Source organism: Heptranchias perlo, chromosome 2 (assembly GCF_035084215.1).
Source record: "Heptranchias perlo isolate sHepPer1 chromosome 2, sHepPer1.hap1, whole genome shotgun sequence".
Taxonomy (NCBI): domain Eukaryota; kingdom Metazoa; phylum Chordata; class Chondrichthyes; order Hexanchiformes; family Hexanchidae; genus Heptranchias; species Heptranchias perlo.
Window position 1 is genome coordinate 59686629 of NC_090326.1, and position 23730 is coordinate 59710358.

The 23730-nt window shown below is 40.5% G+C and overlaps 1 protein-coding gene across 1 annotated transcript in view; it reads right to left on the reverse strand.

Annotated features, from left to right (window-relative positions):
* Positions 1 to 23730, reverse strand: part of LOC137339595 (lysophosphatidylcholine acyltransferase 1-like) — a 183706-nt gene that overhangs the window by 73969 nt on the left and 86007 nt on the right. The window contains exons 3-4 of the mRNA XM_068001907.1: positions 16664 to 16878; positions 854 to 966 (exon numbers count right to left, since the gene is read on the reverse strand). Of these exons, the coding sequence (XP_067858008.1) occupies positions 854 to 966; positions 16664 to 16878 (328 nt within the window). The remainder of the gene's footprint in view (positions 1 to 853; positions 967 to 16663; positions 16879 to 23730) is intronic.

The following is a 23730-nucleotide window of genomic DNA, read 5'->3' on the forward strand; positions in this document are numbered from 1 at the left end:
CCGCGAATGCGCCTGCTTCTGTTTTAACCGCAGTGGGTTTCGGGGCGTCCGAGCAACCCGTTCTGGAGAGGCGGGTCTGTAATTATAATATGTCAATGAGGTTCGATTCCTGATATGTTGGCAGCGATTTAAAATCAATGCTGGTCAGCCGGGTTTCCCAGGGCTCGGGAAACCCAGCGGCTAAGGGGAGGTGGGAAAGTGCTTTTTATAGCACCGCTTGTGGGCCAGGAGGAGCAGGAGTGCTCCCCCGTCCCATCAAGCAAATCTTCTACTGCGATCAGACGACTCCCCACTCTAACCCCGCAATTTCTCCTGGTTCCCGGTCCCTCCCGCTTGCCGGTCTGACCACCTCCCCCACCCCCCCGGCTCACCAACCCGCAATGTTTCCCAGTCCTGCCGCCCCCAACCCCCGGCCAACCCCCACCCCGATTGCCGGTCTGACCCGCACTCCCATCAGCCTGTGATGTTTCCCAGTCGCCCCCATCCCTCCCAATTATTGGTCTGACCCCCACCCCCTACCCAACCCCTCGTCGGCCTGCAATGTTTCCCGGTAGCCGGGCACCGTCCCCAGCTGTGGCATTCTACCGCTGACGGGCTGGACAATGGGGAATGGAATAAAAAAATTCGGCAGAACCTCCGCATTCCCAGGTCCCACCCCCCCCAACCCCGTAAATATTGGGGTCTTTGTAGCTCACTCGAAACATTAACCTAGCTTTCTTTTTCAGATTCTGACCAACCTGTTGTGCATTTCCACTTTGTTTCATATCATATATATATCTGTCTACATCACACTCAGCAACTTATCAAGCTTCAACCGAGAGTTGGCATAAACTTAGACAAAATAAAAATTCACCTGGGGCCATCTGCCATTAGACAGAGCTCTCTGCTTTATTTCTTCAACTGTTTTCCGACGGGAATGCTGGTCTGAGCGAGACACTAAGACTGGTTGAATGTACTTGATCAAAGCTGGTGAAAAAGATGTCACAAGACTCAGTTACATTAAACAAAAGCATGAAAATCTTGTGTGGTTCACTATGTTATTCACTGTAGAATAATTGAAAATGGACACCTTGTACGATTTCAAGATTTTATAGTATATTCTTGAGCTAATTATAACCAAGGATATTACAATATTACACTTGATAAGGATATTACAATATTCTTATTACAATAACCTGTTCTACCCATGTTGTGCAGTCATAAATCTAATGTTACTGAAAAGTAACTATTGGAAGTTATTGAAATTATTTTCTGGTTCTGTACGTCCTTGCACCAGATATCATTCTCTGACGGGGCAGTTAGATCACCAGGTCCATTTAACCATAGAAGTTTACAGCTCAAAATGAGACCATTTGGCTCATCATGTCTTTGCTGAGTCTTGGTTAGAACAATCCAAAACTAATCCCATTGCCTCACTTTCTCCCCATGGCCCTGTACCTCCCTTTAATTCAAATATTTATCCAATTTTCCCCTAAAGATGTAAAAGTCTCTGTCTCAACCACTCTCTGCGTCATAGCATTTCATGCTCCAACAACCTTCTGCCTAAAGAAATTTCTCCTAACCACTGTCCTCTCAGTGAGGATTTTAAATTGATGACCGCTTTGCCAATCAGGCGAAATAGTCTTTCACGATTATTAAAAAATATGAAAGGTTTTGATAAACAAACGTCTCTTTGATCTCCTCTGACATCAGGAATGCAGGCTGTCTTGCTCTGTGCTCAGCTATGTCTTTTTTTTAAGTCTTAACCAAAACTAGAAATGTCATAGTTTACATTGACTGCAACACAATGGCCCAGAAATTGCTTAAAAAAGAACAGTGAGCTCAACAGCACTCACCGTTGTTAGCGGCGAAATCGAGGTGCAAGTTCGGCAAAGTGCGGAAATCCGGAACTTGCTCCTCCTGGTTCGCTGGCGATATGACAGCTTCGAATTAAAGGGATATCACCGGCTGGAATCAGTGGAAACAATGGACCAGCTCCAAATTGCTCATCTGCCCAACTCGAAACTAACTAATATTGCTACAAAACAGGTACGCTTAAAAATACCAGGTCTAAAGTAACTTTTAACAGCACGGTATGTCTTAATGACTGCCGAACAACTAAAAATAAACTTTTAAAAATGTGGAGTCTCATTACTCCTTATTTTAAGAGCTTTCGATCATAAAAAACTTTTTTTAAGTAATGAAAATTTTAAAAATTATTCCTTCTGTCTCTTTTGTTTAACTCGATTATTTCTCACCCTCTCTTCTTCTTGCTGTCTATAACTGTTTTTACAATGCTTTTAATGTTGTACCATTCACATCTTGGGTTTTACATTCCATCTTGTAGAAACTGTTTGCAGCTTGTCAAAGATGCTGCAATCTAATTGATTGAGGGGAGAGATCCTCTCCCTTCTCCCATGGGTCCCAGCTTCACTGGAGCTAATGGTGAGCTCTTCTCCATTTCCTATTAGAGGAAGTGCGCCGAGTAAAGGCCGCGGTAAGTTAGTGGGTTAGTATAAATCTATGGAGCGACGAGCACTGTTGGTTCGCCGCTCCGAGCAATTTCTGGGCAAATAATATCATTGCATGATCATGTTGCAACACTAAGCCCACCTAACACTTTCGCACTGCTGTAAGTGACAGGAATTACATAGGAACAGGAGTAGGCCATTCAGCCCCTCGTGCCTGCTCCTCCATTTGATAAGATTATGGCTGATCTGTGATCTAACTCCATATACCTGCCTTTGGCCCATATCCCCTAATACCTTTGGTTGCCAAAAAGCTATCTATCTCACATTTAAATTTAGCAATTGAGCTAGTATCAATTGCCGTTTGCGGAAGAGAGTTCCAAACTTCTACCACCCTTTGTGTGTAGAAATGTTTTCTAATCTCGCTCCTGAAAGGTCTGGCTCTAATTTTTAGACTGTGTCCCCTACTCCTAGAATACCCAAACAGTGGAAATAGTTTCTCTCTATCCACCCTATCTGTTCCCCTTAACATCTTATAAACTTCGATCAGATAACCCCTTAACCTTCTAAACTCTAGAGAATACAACCCCAATTTGTGTAATCTCTCCTCGTAACTTAACCCTTGAAGTCCGGGTATCATTCTAGTAAACCTACGCTGCACTCCCACCAAGGCCAATATGTCCTTCCGAAGGTGCGGTGCCCAGAACTGCTCACAGTACTGCAGGTGCGGTCTAACCAGGGTTTTGTATAGCTGCAGCATAACTTCTGCCCCCTTGTACTCCAGTCCTCTAGGTATAAAGGCCAGCATTCCATTAGCCTTATTGATTATTTTCTGCACCTGTTCATGACACGTCAATGATCTATGTACCTGAACCCCTAAGTCCCTTTGGACATCCATTGTTTTTAACTTTTTACCATTTAGAAAGTACCCTGTTCTATCCTTTTTTGATCCAAAGTGGATGACCTCACATTTGTCTACATTGAATTCCATCTGCCACAGTTTTGCCCATTCACCTAATCTATCAATATCGCTTTGTAATTTTATGTTTCCATCTACACTGCTTACAATGCCACCAATCTTTGTGTCATCGGCAAACTTAGATATGAGACTTTCTATGCCTTCATCTAAGTTGTTAATAAATATTGTGAATAATTGATGCCCGAAGACAGATCCCTGTGGGACTCCACTAGTCACATCCTGCCAATGTGAATACTTATCCATTATCCCTACTCTCTGTCGCCTTTCGCTCAGCCAATTTCCTAAGTCCATACTTTTCCCTCGATTCCCTGGGCTTCTAACTTAGCTAACAGTCTCTTATGTGGGACCTTATCAAATGCCTTCTGGAAGTCCATATAAATAACATCCACTGACATTCCCCTGTCCACTACTTTAGTCACCTCTTCAAAAATTTCAATCGGGTTTGTCAGGCACGACCTACCTTTCACAAATCCATGCTGGCTCTCCCTGATTAACTGAAAATTCTCGAGGTGTTCAGTCACCCTATCCTTAATTATAGACTCCAGCAATTTCCCCACAACAGATGTTAAGCTAACTGGTCTATAATTCCCCGGTTTCCCACTCTCTCCTTTCTTAAAAAGCGGAGTGACGTGCAATTTTCCAATCTAGAGGGACAGTTCCTGAATTTACAGAAGTTTGAAAATTGATTTTACGCACGAGTTCTGTTGGTTGCAGATCGTAGAGGCACTTTTTAGATAGACTGTAAATGGACCTTGTTTGCTTTGCTGTTTGCTGTAAAATACACTGTTATACTGCAAATCCTGCCGGCCGTAAGTCCCGCCCAGCCTCCAACTCATTGGCTGACACAGTGTCATGCTTTGTGAATCTGCCATTAAAACTCTAGGAAAATGACAGGAGTTTGTCACAGGTGGGTTGAGTGGATCAGTGGTGGGAAGAGCAGCAGTATAGTATCAAAATATTATGAAATAGGTAAATTTCAGGTGCAGAACTAGAAGAAAATATTCACAATTCCAACATAGGGCCAATATCATACATTCTGTTGAATGCTGCAAAATTCTGGCAAACAATGAGCACCCACATTTATAAAGGTGAACAAGCATATATTTTGACTAATAGTACCATCTACTGTCTCAAGACTGTCAATTTGTTGCAGATAAACATAGCAATTTTCATTTGAAGTACCTTCATTACAGTGCTTACAGAACTTTTCCACATTGAGATCAAAGATTACTTCTGTTTTGAGCCTTCATCAAATTACTATAAAGGATTATTATACTCCCTTTAGACTTTTGCTTTTAGTATTAGTCTACTTTTCCAATGAACAGTCCATCAAGGACCATTAAAGATTTGACTGACTCAGAGCTGGGATCATTTGATACAAGAGTTTTACTGAGAACCAGCATCAATTTAAAACCAATATCAATTCACTTCAATGTTTTAACAATTCCTCGACTGGTAGAAAAGTACTAATGTACTGACATGGTTCTCATTGCAGTATCAAAATATTTGCTTCAATATCATACCACAGAACTTTTTAAAATTAGTCAAAAACTTCTCTGAGATGGGAGGTGCACAATTGTGCTCTAAACTCTACTTTACACTGGTCACAGCAAGTATGTTTTTATAGACCATGTTTCTTAACAAAAATGAATTCTTTTTGATTGCAATGATCAGGTCTACAGTAATTAATTAAACCTTTGCACAAAAGTAAATCAAATAAGGTGCTATATATTCTAGACAATGTCAAGCCACTAATTGTGACCAGGTGAAACAAATAGAAAAACAATCATCGTATTTAGCAGTATGAGACAACTTTGTATCAAAATTTGCATACACAGATTTTAATTGGCATCTCCTTCCAGTGGCTTAAAGACCACGTTCATTCTGGAAGATCAAGGAGGAATTGCTAGTACAGCACTATTCAGTTCTCAGGTTATATGATTATTTTTCAAAGGCTATTTTAAAATCCAGAAAAATGACAAATGTCATTCCAAATATTTAACTAAAATGATCATTAATCTCCCTAAAACAAAACAATTGATTTGCTGGTTAAGTGCCTTCACTAAAACCACCCTTCAGATGATCTTCACCTTAATGGGCTGAAGCTGGTTGACAAATTTTCTATGGAACAGTCACACCTGTCAATAAAAGTCTTAATGCAGCCTGGAAACCACCCTAAAAACTTTATTTTTAATGGGTTAATGCCTTTGGCAAAATAGCTGAGAAAGAAAATTCAGACAAACATGTTAAGTAATTGCATGCCTTGGTTGAATTTCAGTGCCACTGATTTTACTTTTCCCTCCCCACCTTAAGGTATAACACACCTAGCAGTCACAGTAAAAAGTAATTATTCAGTCACATTAAATTTCACTTCTTCCTCAACATCTAGCTCACCCCACTGGATCAAAATACTCGGATGTTTCAACAAAGAACTTACTGAAATCAATAAAGCCCATCTGCTGAAGTTTGCCTTGAAGTACCAGTGATCTATTTCTGTGGGCAAGATGCATGCTTCTCTGATCTGTGAAAACCTTGGACTTCTTTCTGCATCATGTCTGTCCATTAAAATCAACAATCTGGACAACAGGTTGAGGCGCAACCACTTTGTAATTTTTTTAGCATGGACCACTTCCCTTTGATCTCTATTTGCAAGTACGGCTATTGACAGTACTCAATGCACTTCCTCTGGTTTTGTGGTCCTGCTTCAGCTACACTCCGAATCTATCTGTTGAAGGTAATTTTTTTGCTCCACATCTGCTGTAGCATCAGCAAAACATTTTCAGGTATAATACCATATCTTTTCATTCCAGATACAGCATTAACTGCCAAGTAATTGGCTCCCTTCTAACTTTAGGATTAGGTGGATCTCTGTTGGCCTATATAATTGATGCACTTCTTGCTCTCGCCTTCTTCAGCAGTTTGTGCAGCTCCTGTTCTAAAAAGTTACTTTTTACATAGATTGTTACATTCTGCATAGAATCTTCTGACCAGATTATGGGTACAGAGTACTCCCAGGTGTCTATAGGAGCCAAGGATCTTGCTGTCTGGATATAGAAAAAGGGCAAGGAACATTGTGCCAAAATGAGCCAAATGGCCTCATCCTGTGCTGTAAAATTCCATGATTACTGGTGCCGTCATGGATGTATCAAATTTCCACTCATGGAAAGATCTGTGGCAGATGTAAAAAATGTTGTCCGTCGTCATGGTTGATTCAGTGACCATGCCAAGGTAGATTTGTTTCCTCAAGTCTAATGCAAAATCCACCAGCAAATTTCCCCCCATGCTGGAAGATATCTAATTTACAATTCATTTGTAAGCCCGATAGAACAGATGCAAAGTGTATGATTTGGCTTAATGCCCACTGTTACAAGCAGGGGGATAAGCTGCTTCTCTGCTTAAACTTTATGTAAGTAACAACAAAAATATCATGCCATCTAATAGTACAATTCTGAATAGCTGAACAATTATGGTACCTGATCTCATCAATCTTATCGCACAAAAGAGTTTGTGTAGTTCTATGCATATCTCAATTCTTCTCTGTTGCAGCCTTCACGTAGATCATTTGGAATTATCTGAATGAACCTCTCTCTCAGAGGAGGACAGGGCCTTGCTGGCTGCCCCCATTTCGCTGGAGGAAGTCCAACAATTCCAGTCAAGCATTTTGCTCAGATGGTCTCCTTTAATGATTTCTATAGAAAATCTCCAGCCCCCCACTAACCTACAATTTGTTTCATTACCTCAGGAGATGCTACCATCTCCCTTGTCCTAAAAAAGGGATAAGGATTGTTAAATTATTCTTCCTCCAGACTGATTTTTTTCTATTAAACATCATCTCAAAAATACTTGTCAAAATTATAACTGTTCACTTCAATAGTTTGATTACAAAATTAATTTATCTTAAATCAAATAGGATTCATTTGTGGAGGCACTTATATCACAATAATGGTACATCACAAACTAACTTTCTTTTAAAAAATATGATCAGCTCAAATTTGCTTGATGTTAGATTATATCCATGCAGTCACAGTTGAGAATTATATAGCAGTGTTGTCAGTCTACCCCTATTTCATACTCTAGTGCTCCGTCACTAGCCAGTGACATGGTTGCACCTACCGATGGGGACACTCATCCATGTATGGTAGGATCTTTGCTTTTCCATATTTTATTTTGGCCATCTGCATCATCATTAGGTCACAATTTATATCTTCCCAGTCTCTTGAGGGGAGAGGGAAGAAAGGGAAGTGAATACTTGGCATAAGACCTGGAATGTCTTTCTCAATTACTCAAGAATGATTCTGCTAGGTGTCACTGTTCCCCTGAAAACTGGTGATTTTTACTATTACTTAAGGTCTGACACTTTCAAGCTAACAGCTAATGGCTTTCAATGAGTCTATAGGTAGAAGACCTTTCTTGGTTTTCTTCCATTCAGAAAGTTACTTGTTCTTTCATGTTCTGTACTTTATCTGTCATGGAAACAGTGAACTGTACCCAGCTCAGAAGGATTTGGATATGCTCAAATTTTTGATGTGTGAAATAGTATCTGTTTTAGCACAAGAGATCTTCACTTGTTAGCCAAGGGTTAATCAAATGGAATTGCTATTGATTTCTTTTTATATTAATTTAACTGTGTCCAGTAACTTTTCAATTGGAACTGATTTCACTAGCAGTTTGATTATCCCTTTGATATGGACAGACCTGTAACAAGATTTTGAGTCGTTGTAGATGCGAGTGGGTATGTAGTCAGAACGTCACTTTATAAGTTATTCATCTTTCAACTTCACAGCGCCACAAGAGGTGTGACAATTTCACGGTGGTTAGGTGTCTGTAAAGTTGAAGGTGGTTGTATAAACAGCTGTATGCAAAGGCTACCCTGGAAGGCGACATCGGTTGAAAGGAATGCGGCCTAGGGTGATGGAAAAGTAACAGGTGCACAGGAGTATTAGAGTGCCTTTGATTCATTCTGTGACTGAATTCATCCTAAGGATCTGAGTGACACATCAATCAGGATGTGTAAGTCATTGACAGGAGACATGAAAACAACAATAATACTAAAACATAACAGTATTTGAGGGAAAAAAACGAAATAAAACAGTTGTGGGGCCTGATCAGCCAACCATTTTGCTCTTAACATGTCGATTCTCTGGGTTAAAAACTTGTAAGTGCTATTGTTAAGTGTATGTTTAATTATTGTCGATAATAGTTATCATATACTTAATAAATCTGTGAATGTCTACCTGTAATGCTGTGAACCCTATTATTTTGAGGAGTAACTTATAAAAACATCAGTCCTCTAACACACTGGTAACCATTTATATAGGACAAACATCTCACCTACCATACCTAGTAAACCATCATTGAGATCTTGGGCGCTGGAGATTTTGTAGGAGAGATAGTGATCTGCAAGTCCAAACATTTTGGCCTATTATTTTAGTGGAAGTTAAATTTTAGTAGGAAATCCGATGTTCTTCACTGTGCTTTAGGGCTCCCACTGGAAATTCCTCTGAAATCTGGTGTGGGCTGTTGACCTCATCTTATTTACAAGATGTCAATCCATTACAAATTCTGCCTCTGATCCATCTGGACCTCAATACTTTGGACAATAGTTTGGTTAGAAAGAATTATATTTTTGTGAAGCATTTGGGACATTTTGCTATGCTGAAAGATTAAATATAAATGCAAGTAGTTGTTCTCCTTGACATAGTGCTGCAAGTTGGATAGCTCAGATGGCATGTTGTTATCTTAGTTTACATATTATACTTTGGTATACCAATTGTTGTTACACATATTCATAACTTTATTGTATAAACAAAACTAAAAAATAGAAGGGCACTTTCAAAGCACTGAAATAATCTGAACAAAAAATGACCACAGACCTATTGCTACTGAAATCATTATTTTATATATATATATATAGAGAGAGAGAGAGAGAGAGAGATCTAAAACTATTTACAATCTGTATCAGTGACATAGATGAGGGGACAAAGTGTAATGTATCCAAGTTTGCTGATGATACAAAGCTAGGTGAGAAAGTAAGTTGAGAGCAAAGAGGCTATAAAGGGATATATACAGGTTAAGTGGGCAAGAAGGTGGCAGATGGAGTATAATGTGGGGAAATGTGAAATTATCTACTTTGGTAGGAAGAATAGAAAAGCAGAATTTTTTTTAAAAGGTGAGAGACTTATAAATGTTGGTATTCAGAAGGATGTGGCTGTTCACGAATCACAGAAAGTTAACATTCAGGTACAGCAAACAGTTATGAAAGCAAATGGTTTGTTAGCCTTTATTGCAAAGGGGTTAGACTATAGGAGTAAGGAAGTCTTGCTGCAATTATATAGGGCTTTGTTGAGACCACACCTGGAGTATTGTGTACAGTTTTGGTCTCCTTACCTAAGGAAGGATATACTTGCCGTAAAGGGGGTGCAATGAAGGTTCACTAGATTGATTCTTGCGATGAGAGGGTTGTCCTATGAGGACAGACTGAGTAGAATGGGCCTATATTCTCTGGAGTTTAGAAGAATGAGAGGTGATCTCATTGAAATGTATAAAATTCTTAGAGGGCTTGACAGGGTCGATGCTGAGAGGCTGTTTCCCCTGGCGGGAGTGTCTAGAACTAGGGGTCATAGTCTCAGGATAAGGGGTCGGACATTTAGGACCGATGAGGAAAAATTTCTTCACTTAGAGGGCTGTGAATCTTTGGAATTCTCTACCAAGAGGGCCGTGGATGCTTAGTCGTGAGTATATTCAAAATTGAGATCAATAGATTTTTAGACACTAAGGGAATCAAGGGATATGGGGATATGGGGATAGGGCCGGAAAGTGGAGATGAGGTAGAAGATCAGCCATGATCTTATTGAATGGCGGAGCAGGCTCCAGGGGCCGTATGGCCTACGCCTGCTCCTATTTCTTATGTTAAAAAGAAGCTGCAGATACTGGAAATCTAAAATAAAAACAGAAAATAATGGAGGGTCTGACTTGAAATGTTAACCTGCTTTCCTCTTTCAGATGTTAATTAGCCCACTGCCTATTGCCAGCAATTTGTTTTTATGTCAGTTGGTCTTTAATTTGGCCGAAATAATCATCCCGATTAAACAGGCATTCAGCATATTTCACAGTAATCTGTTGTTGTCACACTGAACCAACTCCAGTTCAATTGAGGTCTGTTGTTTCAGCTAATAAATGAAAGGCACTTCAGCATTTGTTTTGTTACTGTAATGTCAGCAGTCTTCTGTAAAACCAGATCCGAATGATTGAATCAAATATGCATGCAGAAATGTGCAATACTCATAATGGCAGCCATAATTTATCAGGCTAGTCAATCTAATATCTAATCAATGAGTCAACTACAAAGAGGATAACCTACTAAAAATGTGCAAGAATAGAAATTCTTTCAAGTGTATTGTTGACTTATAGCAATAGTCAGTACAAATCCCTGTGCACACAGAATTTATGTATATCTACTAGTTTTCCAGATAACAAATCAAAATCCAGAACCAATGAGCTGTCAGCTGAAAAAAAGTCAAAAGTAACTTACTGTTTGACAGTTTCTTTAAATTTCTGTTTTGAGCTCTGTTCATCTAGAAAAGGAACATCAGCGCTTCTGACACCCGGGGGGAGGGGTGCAATTTTAACCCCTCAGGACGGGCGGGGGGAGGGGGGATAAAAATTCAAAAATGGGAAAACATCCACATTCGGTTTTAACGGAGGTGATTTAGGGGGCGGGCAACTAATGAGGCTGCTAGCCTCAAGTCTTTTACAGACTCTCAGGTTTCTCAGAGCTCAGGAAACCCGGCAGCTGAGGGGAGGCAAGAAAGACCAGATCCATCAGGTTAGTACCTTTACAGCACTGCTTGTGGGCTAGGGGGAGCAGGAGTGCTTCCCCTTAGCCCCCCCAAGCTAACCTGCCGTGACTGGCTTCCCTTCCAGTGATCGGAACCCCGACCCACGATCGCAAACCCCCAGCCTGCGATTACCTTATTCTACTGTTGTCATGCAGATGAAGTGCTGCAGTTGGCGGTTTCCAAAACAGTCCAGCCGGGAGATCCGCGCGCTTCGATTGCAGCTACAACTCGGATATATTCTCCTTCCACTGGTACAAAGAGAGCCTGAATCAACGGCTGGTGTGGGTCATGGCCAGCACAAAGAGAGGCAAAGATGTGGTTGGACAATTAGCGATCGTTCCTGAAACTTCCGAAAAGCAAGGCTATTTCGGTTTCAGAAGGGTGGAGAAGCCGGACTCCGCTGTCCATTACAATGTAATCCAGGCACTCACTGTGACAGCAATGAGCGGCACCCGTTGTACAAAAACCTGGCCTCGGGGAGACTCGCCCTTTCCGATCTTCACCCTCCCACCCCGGTCTTTACTATATCTCCCATCACCCCCGCCCCCTCCCCCCGTCCGATCTCGTCCTCTCCGCTCCCTTGCTGTGGTCTGTGCCACTGGCCTTCATGGTGTAGGGGGTAAAATATTAGCATGGATAAAGGATTGGTTAGCTAACAGGAAACAGAGAGTAGGCATAAATGGGTCATTTTCAGGTTGGCAAGATGTAACAAGTGGAGTGCCACAGGGATCAGTGCTTGGGCCTCAACTATTCACAATCTATATCAATGACTTGAATGAAGGGACCGAATGCATGGTTGCTAAATTTGCTCATGACACAAAGGTAGGTAGGAAAGTAAGTTGTGAAGAGGACATAAGAAGTCTGCAAAGGGATACAGATAGGTTAAGTGAATGGGCAAAAATTTGGCAGATGGAGTATAATGTGGGAAAATGTGAACTTGTCCACTTTGGCAGGAGGAATAGAAAATCAATATATTATTTAAATGGAGAGAGATTGCAGAACTCTGAGGTACAGAGGGATCTGGGTGTTCTAGTACATGAATAACAAAAAGTTAGTATGCAGGTACAGCAAGTGGAACGCAAATGGAATGTTATCATTTATTGCAAGGGGAATGGAATATAAAAGTAGAGATGTTTTGCTACAGTTGTACAGGGCATTGGTGAGACCACATCGAGAATACTGTGTGCAGTTTTCGGCTCCTTATTTAAGAAAGGACATAATTGCTTTGGAGGCAGTTCACTCGACTGATTCCTGGAATGAGGGGGTTATCTTATGAGGAAAGGTTGGACAAGTTGGGCCCGTATACACTGGAGTTTAGAAGAATGAGAGGTGATCTTATTGAAACATTAGATCCTGAGGGGACCTGAAGGGGTGGTGGCTAAGAGGATGTTTCCTCTTGTGGGAGAGACTAGAACTAGGGGCCATGTTTTAAAAATAAGGGGCCTCCCATTTAAGACAGAGATGAGGAGAATTTTTTTTCCCCTCAGAGTCATGAGTCTGTGGAACTCTCTTCCCCAGAGAGCGGTGGAGGCAGGGTCATTGAATATTGTTAAGGTTGAGTTAGATAGATTCCTGATTAACAAGGGAGTCAAAGGTTATAGTAGGTAGACAGGAAAGTAGGGTTGATGTCGCAATCAAAAGGCAGAGCGGGCTCGAAGGGCCGAACGGCCTACTCCTGCTTTTAATTCGTATGTTCGCATGTATGTTCCCACACGGCAGCAAGCCAGCCTCTCAATTTGACTGATAGCTGGGAACCTGAGACAAAAAATTTAAATGAGGTCCTGCTGTTAACTTTGGCAGGATTTCCGGGTTCCCTGGCTGCTACACCTCCTCCCTGCTTCCTTATAAATACTGGGGCCCCAGTGTCAGTATCGAGTATTCTCAGGTCGGATACAACATGGTCTAAATGCTGAGTAAAGCTCCTTTCACTCTGCCCCAACAATCTGCCGTAATCTGAACTGTAAAATATCGTCTGTTACAACAGTGTCACAATTTTCCACACCCTTGTGGGCTCTTTAAGTGAGGACAATTTAATGCTGATTGGTAACAAATCACGAGCAGTTTTTTTTTATCCTTTAAAGTGACCTTTACCCACTTAAAAATTTAAACTTCCCAAACTCTTCACATAGGTCCCTTACAGCCAGCAGAGAGAATACATTTTCAATCTGAGCTGAATACAAGTTATATTGTCTTTTTAAACATGATGAAAATAATTTCTGATACTCAGTTGCCAATTCTGTAATCAGCCTATTTAATACACAAATATTACACCGTGAATAAGGCTAAATATCATTCACAAGGCAGTTGCTTATATTTAGCAAATCAGTCAAGTAGTCATCAATTCTTCTTTGTGCTCTTGGTACTTACCATCCATCTAGTGAAGGCTCAACCTACACTTGTCAAATGTTCAATGATCAACAAGTGACTATCCTCCTCGGTCGGTGGAAGAGGTGAAGTAAGTGGGCTCCTCCATGTTGAACACCACTTGTAAGGAAGCACTGAGGGCACAGAATGTATAGAACGGGTGGGGGACTTCAATGTCAATCACCAAGAGCGGCTCGGTAGTACCACCACTGACCAAGCCCCTGAAGGACATCGCTCATCTGGCTGGCAAGACCAATAAAGATGAGTCCTGCTTGAGAGGATGGGTGGGGAAAGGCAAAGCATTCAAAGATCAGAGCAACAATCGATCAGCAGTGTAACTTGAGGATTCTCGAATCTCCACCGGGGTAGTGGGTCCCCTCCATATGGCATGCAATTCAAGTTCTACTGTATTTCAAAAGTGAGGGCGACAGGATACCTGGTGCACAGCAGACACAGTGATTTCTGAATGCTCTCTACCTGTGAGGAACAACTTCTACATTCAATGATTCATTATGTATTCTGCTTATAACAAGTGTTATACGTGCATTGAAAAGATAAATGTTATTTTAAAATTGTAGGACACTAAACAAAAAAATACACCTAAGGTACCTAAGACATAATGTCAAACAGTTTATTACCTCTGTTCAAGAGTCTGTTCACCGCATGAAAACTCCCCTTTAATGGGAATTCAAGGTTACAAATTAGAGATGCACACAAATCCAAAATATGCACTTCAATAATCTGTCCAAGAACTTCCATCTCTGTGTCTCAGTGGCAAATAGAAATGTACTCCACAGCTCCTAGTCTCTCACCATTAATATTCCAATTTGTCTTTCTTGGATCCAAAGTGGATGCTCTCACACTTGCCCAAATTGAACTCCATTTGCCACAGTTTTGCCCACTCAGTAAGTTTGATTATGTCACTTTGTAACTTACTACCCTCATCCATACAACTTAGTGCCATCTGCATATTTGGATATGCAAGTCTCTATTCCTTCATCCAAGTCATTAATACATATGGTGAAAAGCTGAGGGAATTCTAGAGTAAGAGGGCTTGGAGGCTGATGGCACATCCACCAACAATGGGGTGATGGAAGGTGGGGGGCTGCAAAAGAGGCTAATGTCAGAAGAACAGAGAGTTTGGGAGAGTTGTAGAGCTAAAAGAAGTTACAGATATAGGGAGAGGCAAGTCCATGAAGGGATTTAAACATAAGGATGAGAATTTTAAATTTGAGGTGTTGGCGGACCAAAAACCAATGTAATTTGGCGAAGACAGGGGTAGTGGGAGAGCCGAACTTTTCTCCTTGGCGTTCAATTGTTTTTCTTATGCCTCTGCGAAGCGCACTGGGACATTTTTGTATGCTAAAGATGCCATAGATAAATATAAGTTGCTGCTGTTGATGATGCACACTCAAATCCACCTTGCATTAATATAAAAGTTGTAGTACAACTGCTTCGTCAAAATGTGTGTATCTGGAGAGAAGGAGCAAGGAGGAAGAAGGGAGGAGAGAAGTTGGAGTGGAGGAAGGGAATCGAAGATGAAGGAAGACATGAGACGGGGATTGAGAGGGAACAAGGGGAGATGGAGGGAAAAGAGGTGAGGAGACAGCAATTGTGGGGGAGGGAATCCCAGCATGCGGGGCGGGAACGTGGATTGCAAGCTATGTATCTCTTAGTCGGCATCAAGGATCAAATAGTTTAGAGGATCTTGGAAGAAAATCGGGTGAGATACTGAGACACCTACAGTAGTAAAAATTTAATTTGAATTAACAGTTCAAAATCCAAAGATATTCACCCCACTTACTGAGCCTTTGGGAGCTGGTAGGCTCATTTACGTAGAGGCACCGAGTGGCCAGAGTGTGGAAGCCACTGGATACTCGAATAGCCAGTATGTTATAGCGGACATTTTGAAAGCTTGGAACGTTTTGTGACAATTTCATCCTGAATAGACCCAATTACCATGCCACCTACAGGCATAAAACATACTGCATGCAATTCTGTCACTCATTTATTGCTTTTCATATATAATACAGTTTTAGAGAATTATTGGTCAGATCTCCAAACCGAATGCAATAGGATATGTTACAGTCTTCACCTTATGCAAATAAGGCAGCTGAATAACAAAAGTCACAGTGGATATCCGTGAATGATCAAAGTAGTAATCTTATTAAGCAGCTTAGATGCATCATAAGCCATGACCATAACACTTAAATCATCACTATCTGAACCTCAGGATGAGTGTACTGCTTTTTAAGTGCCTTGGAAAATAGATTTAAATTATTGTTAATTTCCAAGAGCTGGATAATAAATAAGCATTGCAAAATGCCCACACTATATACCAGTGCAGTGACTAGGATCGATTAGTATACAGTATAACTTCATTTTATTCAGCAACACAAATTGGATGTTAGCAATGCTAAACAAATATTTATTTGTTGATTTCAATAGTTTCCAAGGCACTTTCATACCAAAATATTTTTACTGAAGTAGAAGTACGTGGATGGCTGCAAAGGCTCCAGTGTTAAAACGGTCATTCAGGAATCCTGCCCATAAATATCAAGTTTGCAATAACTTTATATATTTGAAGATTTCTGACTAAATGGTTGTATTAGTGGTGTTTATTAAAAGATCAGTACACTATCAAAAAAGGCTGTTAAAATTAAACTACAATGCTTGGGTGACTGGATTTGCCTATACTCAAAGCCTCATAATAGAATGGTGCAGAAAATTTATGCTATTGATAATAGTAAATGGTGGAAGAACTAAACGAGGCAACTTTTTTTTTGTGAACCACTAATTGGCACTAGTTGCATAAATTTAGCAGCAGCATTTCAGAAATAACCTCTGGTTTTCCAATTCTACTTTACATTCACATTTCAAGATCTGTGAGCAATGAATATGAATCAAAGAGATTTACACATATTTCATAATGATGAGTGGTACAGTACAGTAGTTTCAGTGTTGTATTAATAGGCATGCTGACCAACTCCTGCATTTTTCATCTACTACACCAAGTTCAGTAAAGAATTACTTACTTCCCCATATAGGAATGTCTTTGCTTTCTGCCTTCATTACAATGGAAGCCATGGTCATGGTAACTGGAATAGCATCAAAATATGAAGAATGTGGCGCTAATGTCATTATAGGTGATTCTGTTGGCAAAGCACGGCGTCCCTTTACACTCATCCAATGAAAGCCACCCGCAAACCACATAGCTCTCATTATCACTTTCAGCAAAAAATCCAATGTCCTACAAAACACAAAAGATAAATATGTCAAAGACTACAATTTTCATGTTCGTGTGGATGCTGCACTTAGAATCTTTCAGTTGAGAAACCACAGAACTTGCACAATTTTCCATCATTAACTTCAGTTGTTTCCCCACTTTTTAAAAAACATCATGGATACTAGCTTGCTACTTTAGCTGGGAGGGCAAACAAACAACTTTCAGATTCACTCAATAAATCAACAGGAGGATGACAATTGAGAAGAAGAAACAATACAGTTTATAACTTCTCATTCCAATTAAATGGTGGGAGTTGTTCAACTGGTTATTCAACTTGCCAGAATGGGTGAAGTTAGTGCTGGGCCTTCTCCTGGAACTGCTTCAGTCCTCCCACGATAGTGATAGGTAGGAAATTCTTAGTGTTCTGTTTTGTAGCAGTTGTTTTACAACTGGGTGGCTTGCTAGGTCACTTCAGAGGCATCAAGAGCAAACCGCAAATAGTGGTACTGGAGTTATGTTTAGGTCCAAAGGACCTGAGCAAATCAGTGAGTTTTATGACAATCTAGCAACTTTTGTAGTCATTTTTCTCAAGCTAGCCTACAAATTATCAGATTTATTGAATTCAGATTCAGAACTTGCCATGGTGGAATTTCAACTCAGTACTTATTGATTGCGCAATAAAAATATATAGCAACCAGCTGGCCCGTATAATGGGGATTTTGGAACCACAGAATCATAGAAATTTATGGCACAGAAGGTGGCCATTCGGCCCATCGTGTCTGTGCCAGCCGAAAAAGAACTATCCAGCCTAATCCCACTTTCCAGCTCTTGGTCTGCAGCCTTGTAGGTTGCGGCACTTCAAGTGCACATCCAAGTACTTTTTAAATGCGATGCGGGTTTTTGCCTCCACCATCCTTTCAGGTAGTGAGTTCCAGACCCCCATCACTCTCTGCATGAAAACATTTCTCCTCAACTCCCCTCTAATCCTTCTACCAATTACTTTAAATCTATGCCCCCTGGTTATTGCCATCTCTGCTAAGGGAAATAGGTCCTTCCTATCCACTCTGTCTGGACCCCTCATAATTTTATACACCTCAATTAAATCTCCCCTCAACCTCCTTGTTCTAAAGAAAACAACTCCAGCCTATCCAATCTTTCCTCAGAGTTAAAATTCTTCAGTCCTGGCAACATCCTTGTAGACCTCCTCTGCACCCTCTCTCGTGCATTCACATCCTTCCTGTAATGTGGTGACCAGAACTGTACGCAGTACTATAGCTGTGGCCCAACTAATGTTTTATACAGTTCTAGCATAACCTCCCTGTTCTTTTAAGCTCGGTTTTTAGCCTCGACTAATAAAGAAAAGTATCCAGTATGCCTTCTTAATCACCTTTTCTACCTGTCCTGCTACTTTGTGAATCTGTGTACATGCACTCCAAGGTCCCTCTGTTCCTCAACACTTCTCAGAATCCTACCATTTATTGTGTATCCCCTTGCCTTGTTTGCCCTCCCTAAATGGATTACCTCACATTTCTCCAGATTGAATTCCATTTGCCACTTTTCTGCCCACCTGATTAGTCCATTGATACCTACCTGCAGTCTACAGTTTTCTGCCTTCCTATCAGCCATACGGCTAATTTTTGTATCATCTGCAAACTTTTCAATCATGCCACCTACATTGAAGTTTAAATCATTGATATATACCACAAAAAGCAAGGGACCTAGTACTGTGCCCTGTAGAAACCCACTGTAAACAGCCTTCCAGTTACAAAAACACCCAATCGGCCATTACCCTTTGCCTCCTGCCACTGAGCCAATTTTGGGTCAAACTTGCTACTTTCCCTTGGATCCCATGGGCTTTTACTTTTCTGACCAGTCTGCCATGTAGAGCCTTGTCAAAAGCCTTGCCAATATTTTGAAAAATTATGTACTGGACAAAAAGGAGGGCATTTGTGACTTTAAAAACCAAACTTTTATGTAAAATGAAGTGAAACTACTAAAACAGTACAGAGCTTCCAAGAGAACGCATTAACAGAATGCATTAACGTTAAGTGCAGAAACTCCAAAAGCATATCAAATAGTTTTTTCTTGTATGCATAAACAATCAAAACTGCTGCCAAAAGCAGAAGGAAAAAACTAAACTAATTGTGCAGTCCAGAACAAGGCTTACACACACGCACACACAATTAATGCTAACATTGGGCCAACGAGCAAGAATGATAGAAATTTACTATGATAAACATTATAAACCCTTAGACTGGATGGTTCTATGAATTTTCAGATCACGCATTTTGATTACAAACACAATTATAGTCAAAGCTGTTTAAATGTCAGAAGTAGCTTTACTATTGTAATATTAATCCTAAACTACAAAACAGCCAGTGCAGAGTTTTATTTGGATATAAACTCATTCATCCTGCTTGCCCTACTGTCCCATTTTGTTCTCCCTGTCTTTTTTTTCTAAATTACTTTTTCCTACCTAATCTATCTTTATGAAAATAAGCTCACAATAAGAATGTTAAACCACTATATTCCCCTTCTTTCTTTCTCTGCCTGGCTCTAGGTGGAAACAGTTGGAAAAATGGATTTTGAATTAAATAAAAAGTGAGCTTTGGAGCCAAATGCCAGAACAGTGATGTGTGGCATGGTTGCTTCTCAACTGGATGCATCTTTACCTGTCAGCAAGGGGCTGTCAATGGACGAATAAATATTTCTATTAACCCTAAGGATTAAAGCAATGTTTCAGAGGATTGACCAAGGGAGTTCAGGAAACTAAGTGAGGAGGTTGGCCCCAGTTCCATGTCTGAACCATGAAAACCAGATCAGTTGTAAACAAAAATTAAAAACTAGAGGGATAGGGGGACAGAGGGAGAACGAGGCATGTTACACATAGGTATCAGTTTAAGGTATAAACATTGCTTGTATAGTGGAGAAATCAAGAGAGATATAGCTGGGTGTTGTCAGCGTATGTCTGGAAGCTGACCTCATGTCTTCGGACGATGTTGTCAAGGGGCATTATGTAGATGACAAAGGCCATGGTTAGATCCCTGTGGGAACTCTAGAGGTAAAAGTGGGAAGAGAAGCCATTGCTGGAAATGCTCTGGATATGACTACATAGGTATGAACAGAACCAACTGAGGGCTGTCCCATGGAATTGGACAATGGAGGAGAAGCTATGGAGAAGATGGTGTGCTTGATCGTGTTAAAGTCTGCAGAGAAGTTGAAGAGGAGGGAGAATGCACCACAGTAAGAGAAGATGAGTCATCCATGACTTTGATCAGGTCCATTTCAGTTCTGTGACAGGGGTGGAAACCTGACTGGAGACATTAAAACAGGGAGCTTCAGGTAAGATGGGCATGGATTTGGGAGGTGACAACACATTCAAGGATTTTGGAGAGGAAAGGGAGCTAGATGAATCTACCTGCCTTTCTGTGAAGATTTCAATTTGCTCAGCTCAACTCGAGTCAAAGAGTGGTTCTCAGCTTGAATTTGTGTATCTGACTCCGTCAAGTCTTTACTAGGGAGGCAACAAACTTTGCAATATATGCAATAATATAGGCTGAGACTGTAGTCTTTGTAAACTCTTATATACAGTACTTGATTTATAGGGGCAGCTACAAGACTAAAACAAAGGGAAATCACTTTGTATTTGTCACAGGGAATAAAAACACAATAAAAAAAACACTAAGGGTTGTGGAGGAACAAAGACCCTTGCCAAAGGGTGAAATCAAAAGTGTAAGTGTAAACAGATAAAGCTATAAAAAAGGCCAATAGCATTTTGGGTGTTAGAAATACAGAGTACTAGTGCGAAGGAATGATAAATCTGTACAGGCATTAGGTAGGTCACAGTTAGAATACTCTGCAATTTTGGACACCAAGTCATAGAAAGGATATTAAAGCCATAGAGGGGATACAGGGCGATATCAAGAACGGGAAACTATAGTTATGAGGAGAGGCTTGAGATATTAGGAGTTTCCTCTAGAGTAGAGAATGTTAGGAGAAATTTTAATAGAGGTTTTTAATGAAGGGTTTTTATAGGGTGAATATACAAAAACTATTATGACAACAACAACAACTTGCATTTATATAGCGCCTTTAACATAGTGGACGGAGATTTGGCAGATGCAATACAATATTGGAAAATGTGAGGATATGCACTTTGGCAGGAAAAATCAGAGAGCAAGTTATTATCTTAATGGCAAGAAACTGGAAAGTACTGCAGTACAAAGGGATCTGGGGGTCCTAGTGCAAGAAAATCAAAAAGTTAGTATGCAGGTGCAGCAGGTGATCAAGAAGGCCAATGGAATGTTGGCTTTTATTGCTAGGGGGATAGAATATAAAAACAGGGAGGTATTGCTGCAGTTATATACGGTATTGGTGAGACTGCACCTGGAATACTGCATACAGTTTTGGTCTCCATACTTAAGAAAAGACATACTTGCTCTCGAGGCAGTACAAAGAAGGTTCACTCGGTTAATCCCGGGGATGAGGGGGTGGACATATGAGGAGAGATGGAGTAGATTGGGACTCTACTCATTGGAGTTCAGAAGAATGAGAGGCGATCTTATTGAAACATTTAAGATTGTGAAGGGGCTTGATCGGGTGGATGCGGTAAGGATGTTCCCAAGGATGGGTGAAACTAGAACTAGGGGGCATAATCTTAGAATAAGGGGCTGCTCTTTCAAAACTGAGATGAGGAGAAACTTCTTCGCTCAGAGGGTAGTAGGTCTGTGGAATTTGCTGCCCCAGGAAGCTGTGGAAGCTACATCATTAAATAAATTTAAAACAGAAATAGACAGTTTCCTAGAAGTAAAGGGAATTAGGGGTTACGGGGAGCGGGCAGGAAATTGGACATGAATTTAGATTTGAGGTTAGGATCAGATCAGCCATAATCTTATTGAATGGCGGAGCAGGCTCGAGGGGCCGATTGGCCTACTCCTGCTCCTATTTCTTATGTTCTTAAAACGTCCCAAGGCGCTTCACAGGAGTGATTTTTAAACAGAATTTGACAACAAACCACCTAAGGAGATATTAGAACAGGTGACCAGAAACTTGGTCAAAAAGATAGGTTTTAAGGAGCGTCTTAAAGGAGGACAGAGAGGTAGAGGGGTTTAGGGAGGGAATTCCAGAGCTTAGGTCATAGTCAGCTGAAGGCACGGCCGGCAATGGTGGAGCAATTAAAATCAGGGATGTGCATGAGGCAAGAATTGGAGGGTTGTAGGGCTGGAAGAGGTTACAGAGATAGGGAAGGGCGAGGCCATGCGGGAATTTGAAAACAAGGATGAGAATTTTAAAATCAAGGTGTTCCTGGACCGGGAGCCAATGTAGGTCAGCGAGCACAAGGGTTAATGGGTGAACAGCACTGGATTTCCTCTGGTTGGGGACTCAGTCATGAGAGGGTCATCAATTTAAAATAGTCACTAAATGAGTACAGAAAAAGGGCTAAAAGAAATTTCTGTATGTCGAGAGCAGTTAGAGATGGTGCTCATTACTGAATAGGCTGCTTACAACAATTTCACTGCAGTAATATCAAATATCTATAAATATTTTATAGGCAGTGTTACAGCTTTTGCTTTTAAGACACTAAAGTATATGTGCAATGAAGATTAAAATTCCAACAATTTCATTTTTGATGAATTTTGAAATATATTTTTAAAAATAAGTACACACTTCTACCTTGAAGTAAATATGCAATCCAAAGGAGTATAAAGTTATGTGCTAAGGCTGCCGTATAGCCTTCCAAATCGTTTGAAACACTGGTTATAATTTAAATTCCGAAACCTTTCATTAACTAAATTACTTCATAATTATATTGATGTATTATTGCTTCGCAATTCCAGTCAATGTTTTTTTTAAAATGCAAATTGACTCCTCCCATAGAAGGAACCAGCAGAGTGCTTCCTCTTGTGTTATTAGAGGTACGACACCCTCAACCTTCATGGCTTCCTTCAGCTTGCCTTACATAGCGCATAGAACTTTCGAAGCAGTAACATTGCTGATGGAACAGTCCATTTCCATTTCAGCTTTATCTTATGACTCGATCTGAATTTACTTGCTTTAAGCTCCAGGACTGGGTTTGGAAACATCTGTGCTCAGTGTTTCTGACTTCATTGGTGGATAAACCTTAAATCCACCAAAAGAGGGAGCTGCACTTAAGTACTGAAATTTGAAATCCACAATCTCATCAAATTGAAACAGCTAAACCCAGCCAGCAGCATAAAAAGAAACAGGAATGGAGCTGCAAGAGAAGGGCTCATAGACTCCTACATTATCATTGATTTACTAATCTCTTCTTTGTTCCCCAGCTGACCCGGGGCCATGGAGAAAATTATCAATTGGTTCAATAACATGTCAAAACTCATTCTGCTCACTGACGCTTTAAGCATTTGGAACTTTTAAACAGAAATATATGCAGAGTGCTAATTGATAGAGCCCGTGTTGACTAATACCAGCTGTTTACTGCTCTTCCATAGCCAAGCAGTAGCATCAGAACTCAGTCCTGCATCTGTGTTGCTCCCCAAATATCTGGCATAAGTCTTCACCTATGGAATTCTTCCACAGATGCAGTCTGCAATGCTGATTAAGCACTTCAAATGTTTACACCAATTATCAGTTTCAGTAGAGAAGAATCAAAGTCCTAAACCAAACTAGTGATTACCGTAGCATTGCAAAACAAGAAATTGCATGGATAAACATGCTCCTATAAGGGTTTATGCAGAAATGCATTTTGCATGTCTTAACATGTTTTGTAGAAAGACTATCCTTTGAAGATGATACTATAATGCCTTATTTACAATCGTGAACCAAAGTGGGGACTCATTTGATTTTGTTCCTGATTAATATAAAATCTACAAATTAAAAAAAATATTTAAACGAAAA